Genomic DNA, 13178 nt, shown 5'->3' on the forward strand with positions numbered 1-13178 from the left:
CTACCCAGTCGTAGCCCTACTGTAACATGCACTACTCATCTACATGATCCTGTATCTCAAGATCCAACCCTTGTCTGAACAGTCTCTACTGGTTCAAACCTGAATTCCTATACTCGTCGTGGCTTGCCCCCGGATAACTGATCGATCAATCACCTCTGGTCCTGATCATAACTAAGCCGTGGCTCCCCCCACAAGCCAATGAACTAGCCTACTCTAATCGAAATCACCTGAACGAATCCGTGAATGGTATGACACCCCCACAGTCTCACAACACTCTCTACCGCTGGTGAATGATACGGCTCCACTGCAATCTTACAACACTATAACCTAACTGACCATTAGTGAGTGCTACGGCTCCCCTATATTCTTACATTACTTTCACCCCAGCTGAACATTAGTGAATGTTACGGCTCCCCCATAGTCTTACAACACTTTCACCCTCGTGTCTGCCCTGGATAGCTGGATGGTTCTCCCTCACTTAGATTCAACTATGTCCGCTCGGCACACGAAAATTGTAGGATTCCCAATCCTCATTACGTTCCAAAGTTTCACGTTTCTGACGACCGGTGCTTACCAAAGCTAGCACACCAAAAATGTCCCTATCCAAACAACACACTTCCTGAAAACCAACTAACACTTCTAGCATCCCAACTACATCAATGACTTAAAACGCTTAAAAGCGATATCACGCTCACATCTCGGCATCCAATGAATGGATAGTCTAACAAAAACCTCAGCGACAACTGTCTCTTCCCTCGGAAAATCCCGATGGCTCTTCCAAACATTAATACTAAGGCTACTGAAAACTAGTCAAAACTCCCTCATTCAATCCCTTGAACCAACCCCAAAAATGATTGAAGTAGGTACACTCACTGCTCCTCCCTGGTCGTCAGACAGTCGACCTCCTTTTTGTCCACCTGAACACAATGAAAATATAATGGACTTGATCTCTATGGGCAATCCCTGATGATGTGGCCAAACTTGCTACACCTGTAGCAACCTAGATCGCTGAACAGATTCTGACAATGACTCGGAGCAATCACGTAGACGCGGAATCCACTCCGCAAGATACATCCATCTAAAGATCTCTCAAAGATTCCTTAACATCCTGAATGGCATATGACAACCCTTTCTAACCAGAGAATAGTAGAAAACCAACCCGAGAAATAACTTATCATAATTCCCAAGCGATATAAATACCCGAGATCCACCAGAAATAGTTGAAGATAGCATATCCGCAAACATCTGGAGGAATCCTGACCACCTCATCCTAGGTCACCTCGACCACCCTGAGAACATGATGAAACACTTCATTCAGATTCCAATGACAATCCATAACATTGGAACAAAACTCCGCCGTGCAATTTTTGCAAGCGTTACACTGGATCCGACCCTGGTGGCCATTCAAAGGTGCTCCAAACTCTTGGGTCTTCGTGAAAGACCCTCCAATAAATTCACCTGACCTAAAACTCTCTCATTGAGGTAATGCTAAACAATATTTCGGACTTGGCTCTGAGATCCATATCATTTAGGGTCTCGAACTCTGATTGAGAGAGCAAATATATTTGATGCGCAGGGACAAGGTTTGAAACTCAAACCTTGAGTGAATGCTTAAGATCACTGTCTGCTTACTAATAAATGTTCTAGTCAAGCCTGGATAGACTAGTCAAGTATGAGTTAATGCTTTCAAAAAGTGATCAACCCATAAATGAAGGATGAGAATAAAGATCAAAGTAAGGTTAAATGAAGAACAAGAAGAATGTTTGAGAGTTAATTGAAGTAACTTAGTAAATGCCAAGAAATAAGTGAAAGATTCGTCGTCTAACATTGCATTGAAAGCTCCTATAAGTAAGAGTGTGTGATACATGGTACAATCTAGTAAACATACATAGGATCGGATAAAAAGAATGATTGTTACATGATGATTGTCCATGTTGACAAACTTACTAAGTCCTATGAAATGTCTAATCATGCAATGAGACAAAAGTAATTAATACAAAAATAGACAAAAATAGTGACTCCGGATTATCACACATTTTGGACATAAAGTCCACTTCAGAATGTCTTCATTCTAAATTTCTCATCTTCTACTCCTCAAGTCTGAATAGATTTCGGACTTCTCTTCACTTTGGAACAATTGTTGACTTTGGAATTGCATTTGGACTTATGATTGCTAGAGTTTCACTTTCTGGTTCAAACATTCTCCCCTAAGTGAACTTAGCAATTCAGTCAGCTTAGATGGCTTCTTCCTTGATGAAGGTGTAGACTCTGAACAAGCATTATTTCACTTCAATGTACCAGGACAGTTTGATTATGAACTTTGTTTTGACTTGTTCCAGAGCTTCAGACTTGGATGCACGAGAAAGTCCTTCTTGTTTTTCTTGCTAGTTGTGTAGAAAAACCCTAGAACCGGGTCATCGATTGGATCATCTATAAGCAGTTCAAATTCCGGGAAGAACGAAGTCAATTTTTGCAACAAAGTTTTTTGTTCTGTATACATGGGCTAGCTCATAGTCGCATCTGCAAGACTCCGCGCATATTCCTTGAGGAAACTCAGAGCATCATGATAAGCACCTATACTGTTATCATCGTTTTGAATTCGTCAGAAGTGAGCAACCAGTGTAAGAATATCATTCAGATTCATCGAAGGGAAATCAGCGTCAATGATGGTCCGGGGAGTTGGTTTGTTCCGGAAAATGTGGAATCGAAATAATGGGCAGTTGAGTTTGAACTCAACCAAAATTTTTCTTCCAAAACCATTAACTTGGGTAATTCTTTTCCTTGTCCACACTTCCTTAGGAGGTTGTGCATTCTTAGAGTAGAATGTTTCAAGTCTTTGACATTCAGTCCGAAAGATCACTTCCGGATCACCATTGCGGCGTAGAAAGGTGAATTTGATGTAGTATTTGTTGTATAGAGAGAGAGGAAGATCGAGCTGTTCGGATTCATTTGTCAGAACATCGTAATACACGAAAGGAATGATTTCATGATGACGGAGAATATCTTCACAGCATAGAGGAGATATTCCAGGCATTAGGTTAGGATTATCCTGGAGAGCTTGGATCCGGATGCTATCCTCTAATCCCTTGTTAATTTACTCCTGAGACAATCCATATTTTGCTTTAGAGGAAGTCCGTAGTGGAAGGCTTGTTGTTAGGCTGTCATAGGATTTTTGCCTTTCTCATTCTTTAATGCCGACATAATGAGCTACATGTTCTCATGAACAGAAAATTCCGGAGTAGGATTTGGAAGAGTTTCTTCCAAAATGTCATCAGGGATCCGAAGTGGAGAACCCTTGGTCTATAGAATCGCTCTTTCTAGACAGAATGCAAAGAATCTTTGAGGTTGTGGATCGGAAAGCTTGGGCTATGAGAAATGATTTCACTTTGGCCATTTGAGTTGTCCTTCGGAGAACATTAGGCAAAGAGGATGGCCAAGAGACTGCGGACCAAATTCTCTTTTCTTCCTCTGACACCACCTTTGGAAAGAGATTGTTTGGAACCGCGAGACGAAGCACTCCATTTGTAACATACTTTTCTTCATCACTATCTTCATCATTGATTTTAGGAGGGGAGTTGGGAAGAATTTTCGGCTCATCATCATTAGAATCACTTTCATCCCGGAGTAAGAACTCCGAGGCTGACTTCCATGCTTAATTTGGGCCTTCTCCCCCTCTTGCATCAGTGAATCAAGGAACTGGTGCAAGATATAGAGAATCCCTTAACCCATAAAACTTTTTAAACACCTTTTGAAGTCCAGTGTTGAGTTGAAGGGTGAGAACATCATATGCTTTTGAAGTAGGCACTTGAGCAGCGAGATGATTGAATAGGTGTCGAAGGATAGATAACATCTCATCAAACTTTCAATTCGGAACATCAACAATGTTCCAAGTGGATCGAAGGAGTTTGATGAGGACTTTTAGAAGTATGAGATTCATCTTAATTTTTTTCTTGATCTATTTTTCTAGTCTTTCAATCTACTTCTCATGAAGAACATCAGGCTACTTGATAAGATCATTGGTAGCAGAAACCAAATCATCATGAACTTTGAGAATTAAGGTGATCATATCAAGGTAGTGATCAACGGAGGCATCATACTTAGCTTGAACCTCTTCTAGGGAGTGCTTGAGTTGGAGTGAGATTAGTTGATCAATCTGAGTTTCTCTTTCAGCAGTTGAAGGTCCGGACTGATTGGAAAATGACGAAATAATGGCATCGAGTTTGGAATCCAGTCCAGAAACCTTTTGATCCATTTTGGTGTTGAGCTCTATTATGGAAGATTCGATTGAGGAGACTTTCTTCATGGTATCAGACATGTCGGTATGAATCTCAAGAAGAGAAAATGCATTGATATAATCGCCAGCTGATGATCCGGTGTTAGAATTTGAGTGTAGAGGATTTTCCTTGTGAGGTATGGGATTAGTAGAGGGACCAGGATTTGTTGCAGCATCATCATGAAGATTTTGTTTTGATTCGGATTCAAGCTGAGTAGAGGAGGAGGATTCAAAATCAAATATTGACTTTGATGAAGAAGACTTGGAGTGAAATTGGACTGAGGAAAAAATGTTGACATCAGTAACATGTGCAGCATCGGTGTTCAGTAGAACTTCTTCGGACATCTCATCATCCGAAGCTGGAGGATTGGAAGATTGAGGAGGAGGCTTTGGATTTTCTCTGGATGTGAACTCTAGATCAACCAACTCATCAGTAGGAGCGATATAGGGCAAGTTGCTTTGCATGGCTCTCTTCTTCATGGAAATAAGGTTCGATTCCACTTGCGATCTGGTGAGCTCTGGATGCCTTGTGTGTTCCCTGTTCACATAATCTTCCCACAGTGGATCATTAATTCCTGGTCGTCCTATACCTTTTTCGGGTATCAGACCAGTTCTGGCACCGGAGGTAGGAAGGACAAATCCAACCTCAAAATGCTTGGGATCCGGAACAGGGGTTCTGGAGTGTGTGCATTTTGAAACTAGAGGGATATCAAAAGTGGCACGTGAGTGTTTTCCAGGGGTGGGGCAAGGAACTTTGTTCAACACCAGCATCACCTTCTTGGGAAGGTGAGGCTGGATTATGTGGTGACTCCTCGTGTGTGTGTGTGTGCTTGTGTTGTTGAAACATTGAGGGGTACCTTAGATGAGTGGGTAGGAAGGGTGTTCGAAAGGCCAAAATCAGCATGAATGTCATAGGTTCCTACCTATTGAGAGGAGGAACTGAATTTGGATTTCTTTTTAGCCTTGGGATTTGAAGGGGATGTCTTCCTTTTAGCAGGCTTTTTGGTTTTCTTCGGTTCGGACATGGAAGGATTAGCCTCTTCCGGAGTGGGATCAATGGGGTTTAAGAACTATTGAAATTCTTCTGCAGTTGGTTCTTGAACTTTGAAATCATTAGGATTTGGTTTCACACCGAGTGCCTTGCAGAATGTGGATTTTTAGATTGGCACTATTTTATCGCCAATAATTTTTGTTTTCAGAACCTCGTCTTCGAGATTTATTATGGTAGAGGCTCTGTGAAGATGATGATGTGGGAGAGGTGGTTCAGGGACATTTGTGAGAGGAATGGGGATGGAATGGTTGGCTATGAACTCGATCATGACTCTGATGGATTCATCGTAATCCATAAGGTTAAGCGAAAACAATTGGGTTGTATCCCTGAGAAAAGTCTCAGATGATGTCGATGATGAGAATTTTTTAAAGGGTTTCTTATTCGCAATGGATTTCCTTGGAGTTGAGGCAGTTGTTGCATTTTTCTGTGAAGAAGATTGGGAAGCCATTGTTGCAGAGGGATGAATGCTTTAAGAACACGATGAACACAGAGAGAATTCGAAGTTTTTGGAGGGTCTAAGCGCGTAAAGAGGAAAAAGGTAGGTTTGGAGAGTATTTATAGGTAAGGAAAACAAGTAGGGTTAGATGAGTAATGATGAGGATCCGAAAGTGAACCGTGTTGCATTAAATGGGTAACCGCTTTTGGGGGTGAGTTGATTTGGGGAGGGAAAGGTAGGGTTGTTTGTAGCATGAAATAGAAGACCCAAATGACGATTAGATGGATGCTTTTGGAGACGTCCATTTGTGGTGCAAAAATCAAGGAAGATTGGATAAGTATCCTCACAAAGTAACCGTTACAAAGAAGGTGTTTCACCTTATTGACCCTTGGGTTTCTAAATGATCGATTTCAGACAGTTTGAAATCTGGAAGGTAAAGAGTTGAGTTTCGGATAATGAAAAGCTTAGGAAATGATCTGGAATAGGATTGTTTGGAGTGACGCTCAAAAATTTTGGAGTCAAAAGGTTTGCGATTCTGGAGTTAAAAGGGTTTTGATTCCGTAGTGAAAAGATTTGTGATTCCGGAGTCAGAAATTTGCGATTCCAAAGAAAAATTCCAAAGTAATGATTTTAAGTTCCGAAGTGAAGGATTTAGAAAAATTTACGGAAAATGGTTTGTAAGACATTCCAAAACAAGATTTGAGAAAACTTCCGGATTGAATTTTGAAAATTTAAATGTACAAAATGCAATACCTTTCCGAAGTGGAATTCCGGGATGGCATTATGAAGAATATTTCGGGATGCAAAAAGTGATCATGAGGACTATGTGGACTCAGGACAAGAAGTGATCAGGATGAACTGTAGAACTTAAACTCAAGTTATGGTCAGAAATAAAGACACGTAAAATGATCCTACGTATTCCGAGGGAGAATAATTTCGAGATGCAAAGTTCTTTTGAGATTGGAACCAATTTTCTTTGGAATATCTCTGATAAAGAGAACAAGTCTCTTGAAAGAACTGAGGATCTAGCATCATCATATCCATCTTTTTCAAAAAACCGTTGAATTTGGTTTCGTCTAATGCCTTAGTAAAGACATCAGCAATCTCATCGTCATATGGAACAAAAATGAGTTCAATGTTACCATTTAAAACATGATCTTTTATAAAATGGTACCTTATATCAATGTGCTTAGTCATGGAGTGCTGAATTGGATTGTATGAAATTGCAATGGCACTTTGAGAATCAAAATAGATAAGAATGTGTTGAAAGCGGTAACCATAATCCAAAAGTTGAGATTTCATCCATAGAACCTGAGATGTACAACTAGCAGCAACGATGTATTCAACTTCGGCTGTAGAGAGTGCAATGCAATTATGTTTCTTGGATAACCAATTTACCAAACGACCACCTAAAAATTGACAGCCATCTGATGTGCTTTTTCTATCAAGTTGAAGATCACCATAGTTTGAATCTGAGTATGCTTGAAGTAGGAAGCTCTCGTTTGCTGGGTATCAGATTCCAAGACTCCGTGTATGTGACATCCCCATTTTCACGGACAGAAAAGACCGATTTTGTTCATGCTTTATAAAAATCAGAGTACTTCTTTTCATAAAAATGTTGCAAAATTTGTTCCCACAAAAAATACAATAAATACGTTATCAAAATATTTTTGAAGAAACGTATTTTATTCATTTTAAAACGTTTGGGATGTCATCGTCAATATAGAAACATAAGGATAAATAGAACTTACATTTATTTACACTAGTGATCTACATCTCTTTAATCTCTCAGTGTAATGTGACTTCATATTAACACCTGTGATATAAATAAACTGAGTGGGTTAGGTTGCGAAACCTTGTGAGTACATAGGGTTTTTCAAGCCACAATAATATAATTATTTTGTTTAAACAATCAAACAATCAACCCAATTGCCCATCCCCATTATCTTTTTTAATCTTAAGGATCTACCCTAAGAATCAAGTATTCCTCCTTCATTCATTCCTAAGGATCATCCTAAGGAATCAACACAAAGTCCATTGTTACCACAGTTTACACAACGGGCACTAAGTTTGCATAGTCACCAGGGTTTAAGCATCAAGTTTGCATTGTCACCAAGGTTTAGAGTACACCGGGTGAACACATCGTTCACAACACCTAAAGGTGGCGAGCCTGCTGGTGTTCCACTGGACTATCTAGAATAGTCTGTGGTTGTCATCCATACTCTGCTGAATGACGGGGCCATCATTTGGGAAAAAGGCTTCTCACATCGTCGACCTCTCACCCTCACCTCGTGGTCTATAACACCTCTCAACTCACCATTCAGCTTATATTCCATCTATTATATCTACCCATGTTTACCCTAATATTATCGTTGATATAAAATACATATACAGTTTAAATCATTTAAAACATGTATAAAATCGTTCATTTAGCATAGACAACAGGTACTCAGATAATATGCACACATAGCACGTAACTTATATAAAATACTTCATATCTATGTGTAAGATGAAATTAACTATGCACTATGATGAAAAGGTGATGATTCTGAAATCAGACAGCGCTTCACTTCTTGAAAAAAAAAATTTCCTTTGACGAAACCTAGTATTATTACCACTAGAGTTTAGTCTATTATTCACCAAGACTAATTAATAGTCTAGCTATTATTACTATTATATAACCGTTAAATAATACTTATATAACCCATAATAATAGCCCAATTACTTATTATATGTTCTGAATAACGTTAATATAATTAAATAAAAGTTATATTAAAAATATCGTAGGCGCAGCTTAGTTACAACGGGTTTTATAGAAAATCAGGATTTGCTTGGAGCAGCATTCCCGTGCGGAAAAGCTCTTCTTTTCAGAGCCGTCGAGAACTCAGGGGCTTCTGCCTTGTGCTATGGAGGTTCCCTATGCTTTTCGGGGGGTTTCGGGGCTAGATAGAGGTTCTAGAGAGAGAGTAAAGAGAAGAAAGAATGAGAAAGGTGTAAAGAAAATAAGGGTGGGAGAGGTTCTATTTATAGGGTGAAAATGGATGAACTTGGTTCCACATGTCACCATCTAGTGGCAAGACTTGGGGAGAAAGCAATCGCCAAGATTGTGCCACATCACCCATTTTCGCACAGCACACTTCGGACTTCTAATATCCGTAACATTCACATACGACCTCCGTTTTTGACGTTATTTATATCCACACGTAGGTAATAATAATATCTACAACTTTCATTTTTACTCCGTCGGCTAATTCTTGACCGATTTTAAATTTAACAGTACGAGGCGTTTAGACTGTTAAATGACCGCGAAGAATTCGTAACTCCTTCATACGGACTCTGTTTTCATCTGTCTTTTTACTATTAACTTCCTATGAATGAGATCTTCAACTCTCATTTAAGTCACGTAAGCCAAAAACAGCTCGAACTAAAATTCGAGTTTCGGGCCGTGCACTACTAAGCCGAATCTTAGAAAAATCATAACTTCTTCATACGAAGTCAGATTTGGGCGTTCTTTTTATGGATTTTCTCTGTTTATCATATTCTACGACTTTTGTTTAGATCACTCAGGCTAACAAGTCCTCCATCGTAAAATCACTATTTACATTTCCCGGTGTCGTGCCGGTTCCGTCGTGAAACTTCGATGGGTCATAACTTCTTTGTTATAACTCGGATTTCAACGCTCTTTATATGTACGAAAAACTTGTGACATATTCTACAACCTGATTAAGATTATTTATTCTAAATAATATTTTTTCAAAAAGTCATTTTTGACTCCTATTACCTCTAAAATGACTAGCTCGGATCTACGAGCGTTAGATTGTACATTTGAGGTATCAGAAAATTTGTTTCACAGCCAGGAGATCAGACATCTTTGGGTTGAGTTGAAATGTGGAACACAAACATATCGACAACATGATATCCAAACGACATGCTATGAGATAGAGCAGGGATCCAATCATTCCTTTTTACTTCTTTTCATCAACTGATGCACTTAAGGGTAGGCAAAGATCTTGTGTCTGAAGCCCATTGGTACCTTTGTTGAGGCACAGGTGTCCATTGAGTATTTTTTTTAGGAGTTTCAAAATGTACTTATCTCGGTAAATGAAAACTCCTCTGTTAGTCTGTTTGACTTGGAGACCAAGAAAAAAGGTTAACTCCCGATTCATGCTCATTTGAAATCGATTGATCATTAGTTTAGCAAAGTCAGCAACCATAGATGAACTCGTAGATCAAAAAATGATATTGTCAACGTAAATTTGAACCAGCATGAGATGCTTTCCATTCGATCTTCTTAACAAGGTAGGATCTAAAATTCCTCTTTGGAAACCAGAGCGCTTGAGAAAGTCAGTGACGGTCTTGTACGATGTGCGAGGAGCTTTCTTTACACCATAGACATCTTTCTGGAGTTCGTAACAGTAGTTCAGAGGGAAAATGACATAAAAACGCTCAAATTTTTAACTTTTTGTCGGTTTTACCCTTGGTGATTTTTTATGTCAATTAAAGCCTCGTATTTTGCACTAGCCTTTTCATTTAAAACTTTTAACCTGTTTGCCTCATAATAGCCGGTTACCATGGCCACCTGAATGCTACGTGGCTTCATTACACTAGAGTACTAGACCCACATATCCTTCCTCTGTAAACCTTCATCATCTTTTAGGAAAAGATCTTTCTTTCTCTCTACATTCACAATCAAATGCAACCAGTTGAAACCCTTTTAAAATCGTAGCCCCCTCCCCTTAAGTTGAATCGACTTACATTTTATACATCTTCAGTGTGTGTTTTGTGGCCCCTATCTATATCTATATGTGTGTTAAAGAAATTGAAGCTCAATAACTAGTATATTCAAAATTGAAGATTGAAGGTCAACAACTTATATATTTAAAATTGAAGAAATCATATCAAGAATTGGACGAACTCGAACTGGATGAACTCATAGAGGTGCTCTATTAAAATTGATTTTAGATGAAGAATTGGATAAATCGGTATGCAGACCCGGTAATCATCAAGAGTAGTTTTAGATAAAGAAGGAGGTGGTATCTCACAACAAGAGTAATTTTGTTTCCATGGGTGAGTTATGTGCAATTGGCGACAGGCGTGTGTCTTCTCCAGCTATAGGGGGATGTGTCTTCTCCCTTTATCTCTATATCTCCCATGTATCTCCTCCCATGTCTGATCTTAACAAGGAAAACACACAAAGACATAGAAATACACAGTAAAAAAAATAAAACATAAAGAATTGTTTCTGACAGTTTGTGTGTTATTACACATCCGATTAATAGCCCTAGCCAAGTTTATCAAGGTCAGTGAAGAAAGGGGCATCGAAGAAGAAACCAATGGCGGCGTCAATCGATGTGATTTTGGAATGATCAAAAGAAAAACAAAAACACAGACATACACCATGTGCAACGCTCGATCTGGAGAAGAACTAAGGGCCGACTATAAAGCCAAACCAAATCCAAAGAAACAATTCATCCCCATATTTCTAATTTCCCTTTTGATCAACTGCGTGCAGGCGCTCGATTACATGGGTGCTGCACTTTTGTTGTTGCTTGTGAATTTAGAGGATAACGGGGGGTATTGGGGGAGTTAAGGTGACCGACAAGCCATTTGGAAACCTGACAAAACCGGGGGGCTATTGAAGATATACTTATGTGTCAACTTCACCATTAAGAAAAGCACTCTTAACGTCCATTTGGTAAAATTTGAAGCCTTTGTGAGCAGTATAAGCAATAAAGATTTTGACGGCTTCAAGACATGCAACCGGAGCAAAGGTTTCATTGTAGTTGAGGCCTTCGATCTGAGTGAATCCTTTAGCCACCAATCTTGCTTTATTTCAGATAATAATTCCTGCATCATCTAACTTGTTGTGAAACACCCATCTAGTACCAACAATAGGGTGATCTGAGGGAGGAGGCACGAGAGTCCATACTTCATTCCTGTCGAATTCTTCGAATTCTTCCTACATGCTGTAATCCATTCAACATGTTCTAATGTTTCCTTGATGGATTTTGGCTCAACCATATACATGAATGCTGAGAAATGACATTCGTTTTGAACACTTGCAGCAGATCGATTTTGAACACCAGCATTAGGGTTTCCAATGACTTGGTTGGGAGGATGATCCTTGGTCCATGCATGTAACCTTGGAAGTTCTTGAGGAGCAGACGATCCAATATCAACAGTCAGATTGAGTTTCCCCCCCCCCCCCTGAATGGTTACAACATGCGGAAGATGCTCCCCCTGAACTTCGGATCCGAAGTGGTTGACATCATCATTTGAAGGGAACTCAAAGAAATTTTCAGTTTCATCAATGTTGATAGGATTGTAGTCATCAAAATCAACAGCTACATTTATGAATCCCTCTATATTTGACTCAAGTGAGTGTTGATCATTCTCCCCCTCAACCTGAGAAGGTTGAAATGGTTCATAATCAAATGGAGAGAGACTAGGGATCATATCACAAACATTTTCAGAAACAGGAGCTTCTGAAGGAGAGGGTTGCCTAGTTGAGATTCCGAATCAAGGGCAACTTCGGAGGGTCCAAAGAGAGTATCAAATTTGGTGGTGTAGCATCGGACTCCATAATGTGAGGTGTAACATGAGTAGGGCCAGAATTCTGAACAAAGATGTCATCGAATGTAACATCAAAGCTTTCTTCCAGAACACGAGTTCTTTGATTAAGAACTCTGTAAGCCTTTGATTTAGAGGAGTACCCAAGGAGGATGGCTTCATCAACTTTAGGTTGGAACTTGGTAAGCCGATCACGATTGTTCTTGATGAAGCATATGCATCCAAAAACATGAAGAAACAAGATCGTTGGCTTCTGACAATTCATAGCTTCATATGGAGTCAAGTTGAGGCGTCGATTGATATTACTCTGATTTTGAGTAAAGCATGTGTAACACCGTAAAATTTAAAACATATTTTTCACATTTTAAACAAACTTTTCCAACACATTTATTGATAAAACCCCATTGTATCATACTTTGTTTCGAAAATATTTCCCAAGATCAAAATACATAAAAAAAACCCATGCGTGTGTACGAATCATGTCGTCACCTTCCCGCGATCATCACTGCTACCTGAAACACATAACACATAACACTGTAACCATAAAGCTTAGTGAGTTCCCCAAAATACCATACATAATACATACTAGCCACTCGAGGGTATAACTCTATGGGCCTGTGGGCCCTAACTCTGTGGACCCTCTAGTCCTACCTGTGTGAACCTTTCGGTTCTAACTCTGATATACTCTAATATACACATGATATAAACCACATTAAATAATGCAGTACAACACGTCACATAATAGCATACAATAACTCTGTCACATAACTCTAATTACCACTTAAGGTAAAGTATAGTGATAAGACTCACCTCAGATATCCCAGTAAATCACTAACTCGGTAGAAATA

General features: G+C 39.3%; 1 protein-coding gene across 1 annotated transcript; it reads right to left on the reverse strand.

Annotated features, from left to right (window-relative positions):
* Positions 1-11407: 11407 nt before the first annotated feature.
* Positions 11408-12595, reverse strand: LOC145010403 (uncharacterized). Its single transcript, XM_078968949.1, has 3 exons — positions 12291-12595; positions 11690-12205; positions 11408-11582 (listed from the first exon to the last, which is right to left on the reverse strand). The coding sequence occupies exons 1-3, from the start codon at positions 12593-12595 to the stop codon at positions 11408-11410; spliced, it is 996 nt and encodes a 331-aa protein (XP_078825075.1).
* Between the last annotated feature and the right edge of the window lie 583 nt (positions 12596-13178).

Source organism: Lactuca saligna, chromosome 8, assembly GCF_052625555.1.
Source record: "Lactuca saligna cultivar CGN05327 chromosome 8, ASM5262555v1, whole genome shotgun sequence".
Lineage (NCBI taxonomy): Eukaryota > Viridiplantae > Streptophyta > Magnoliopsida > Asterales > Asteraceae > Lactuca > Lactuca saligna.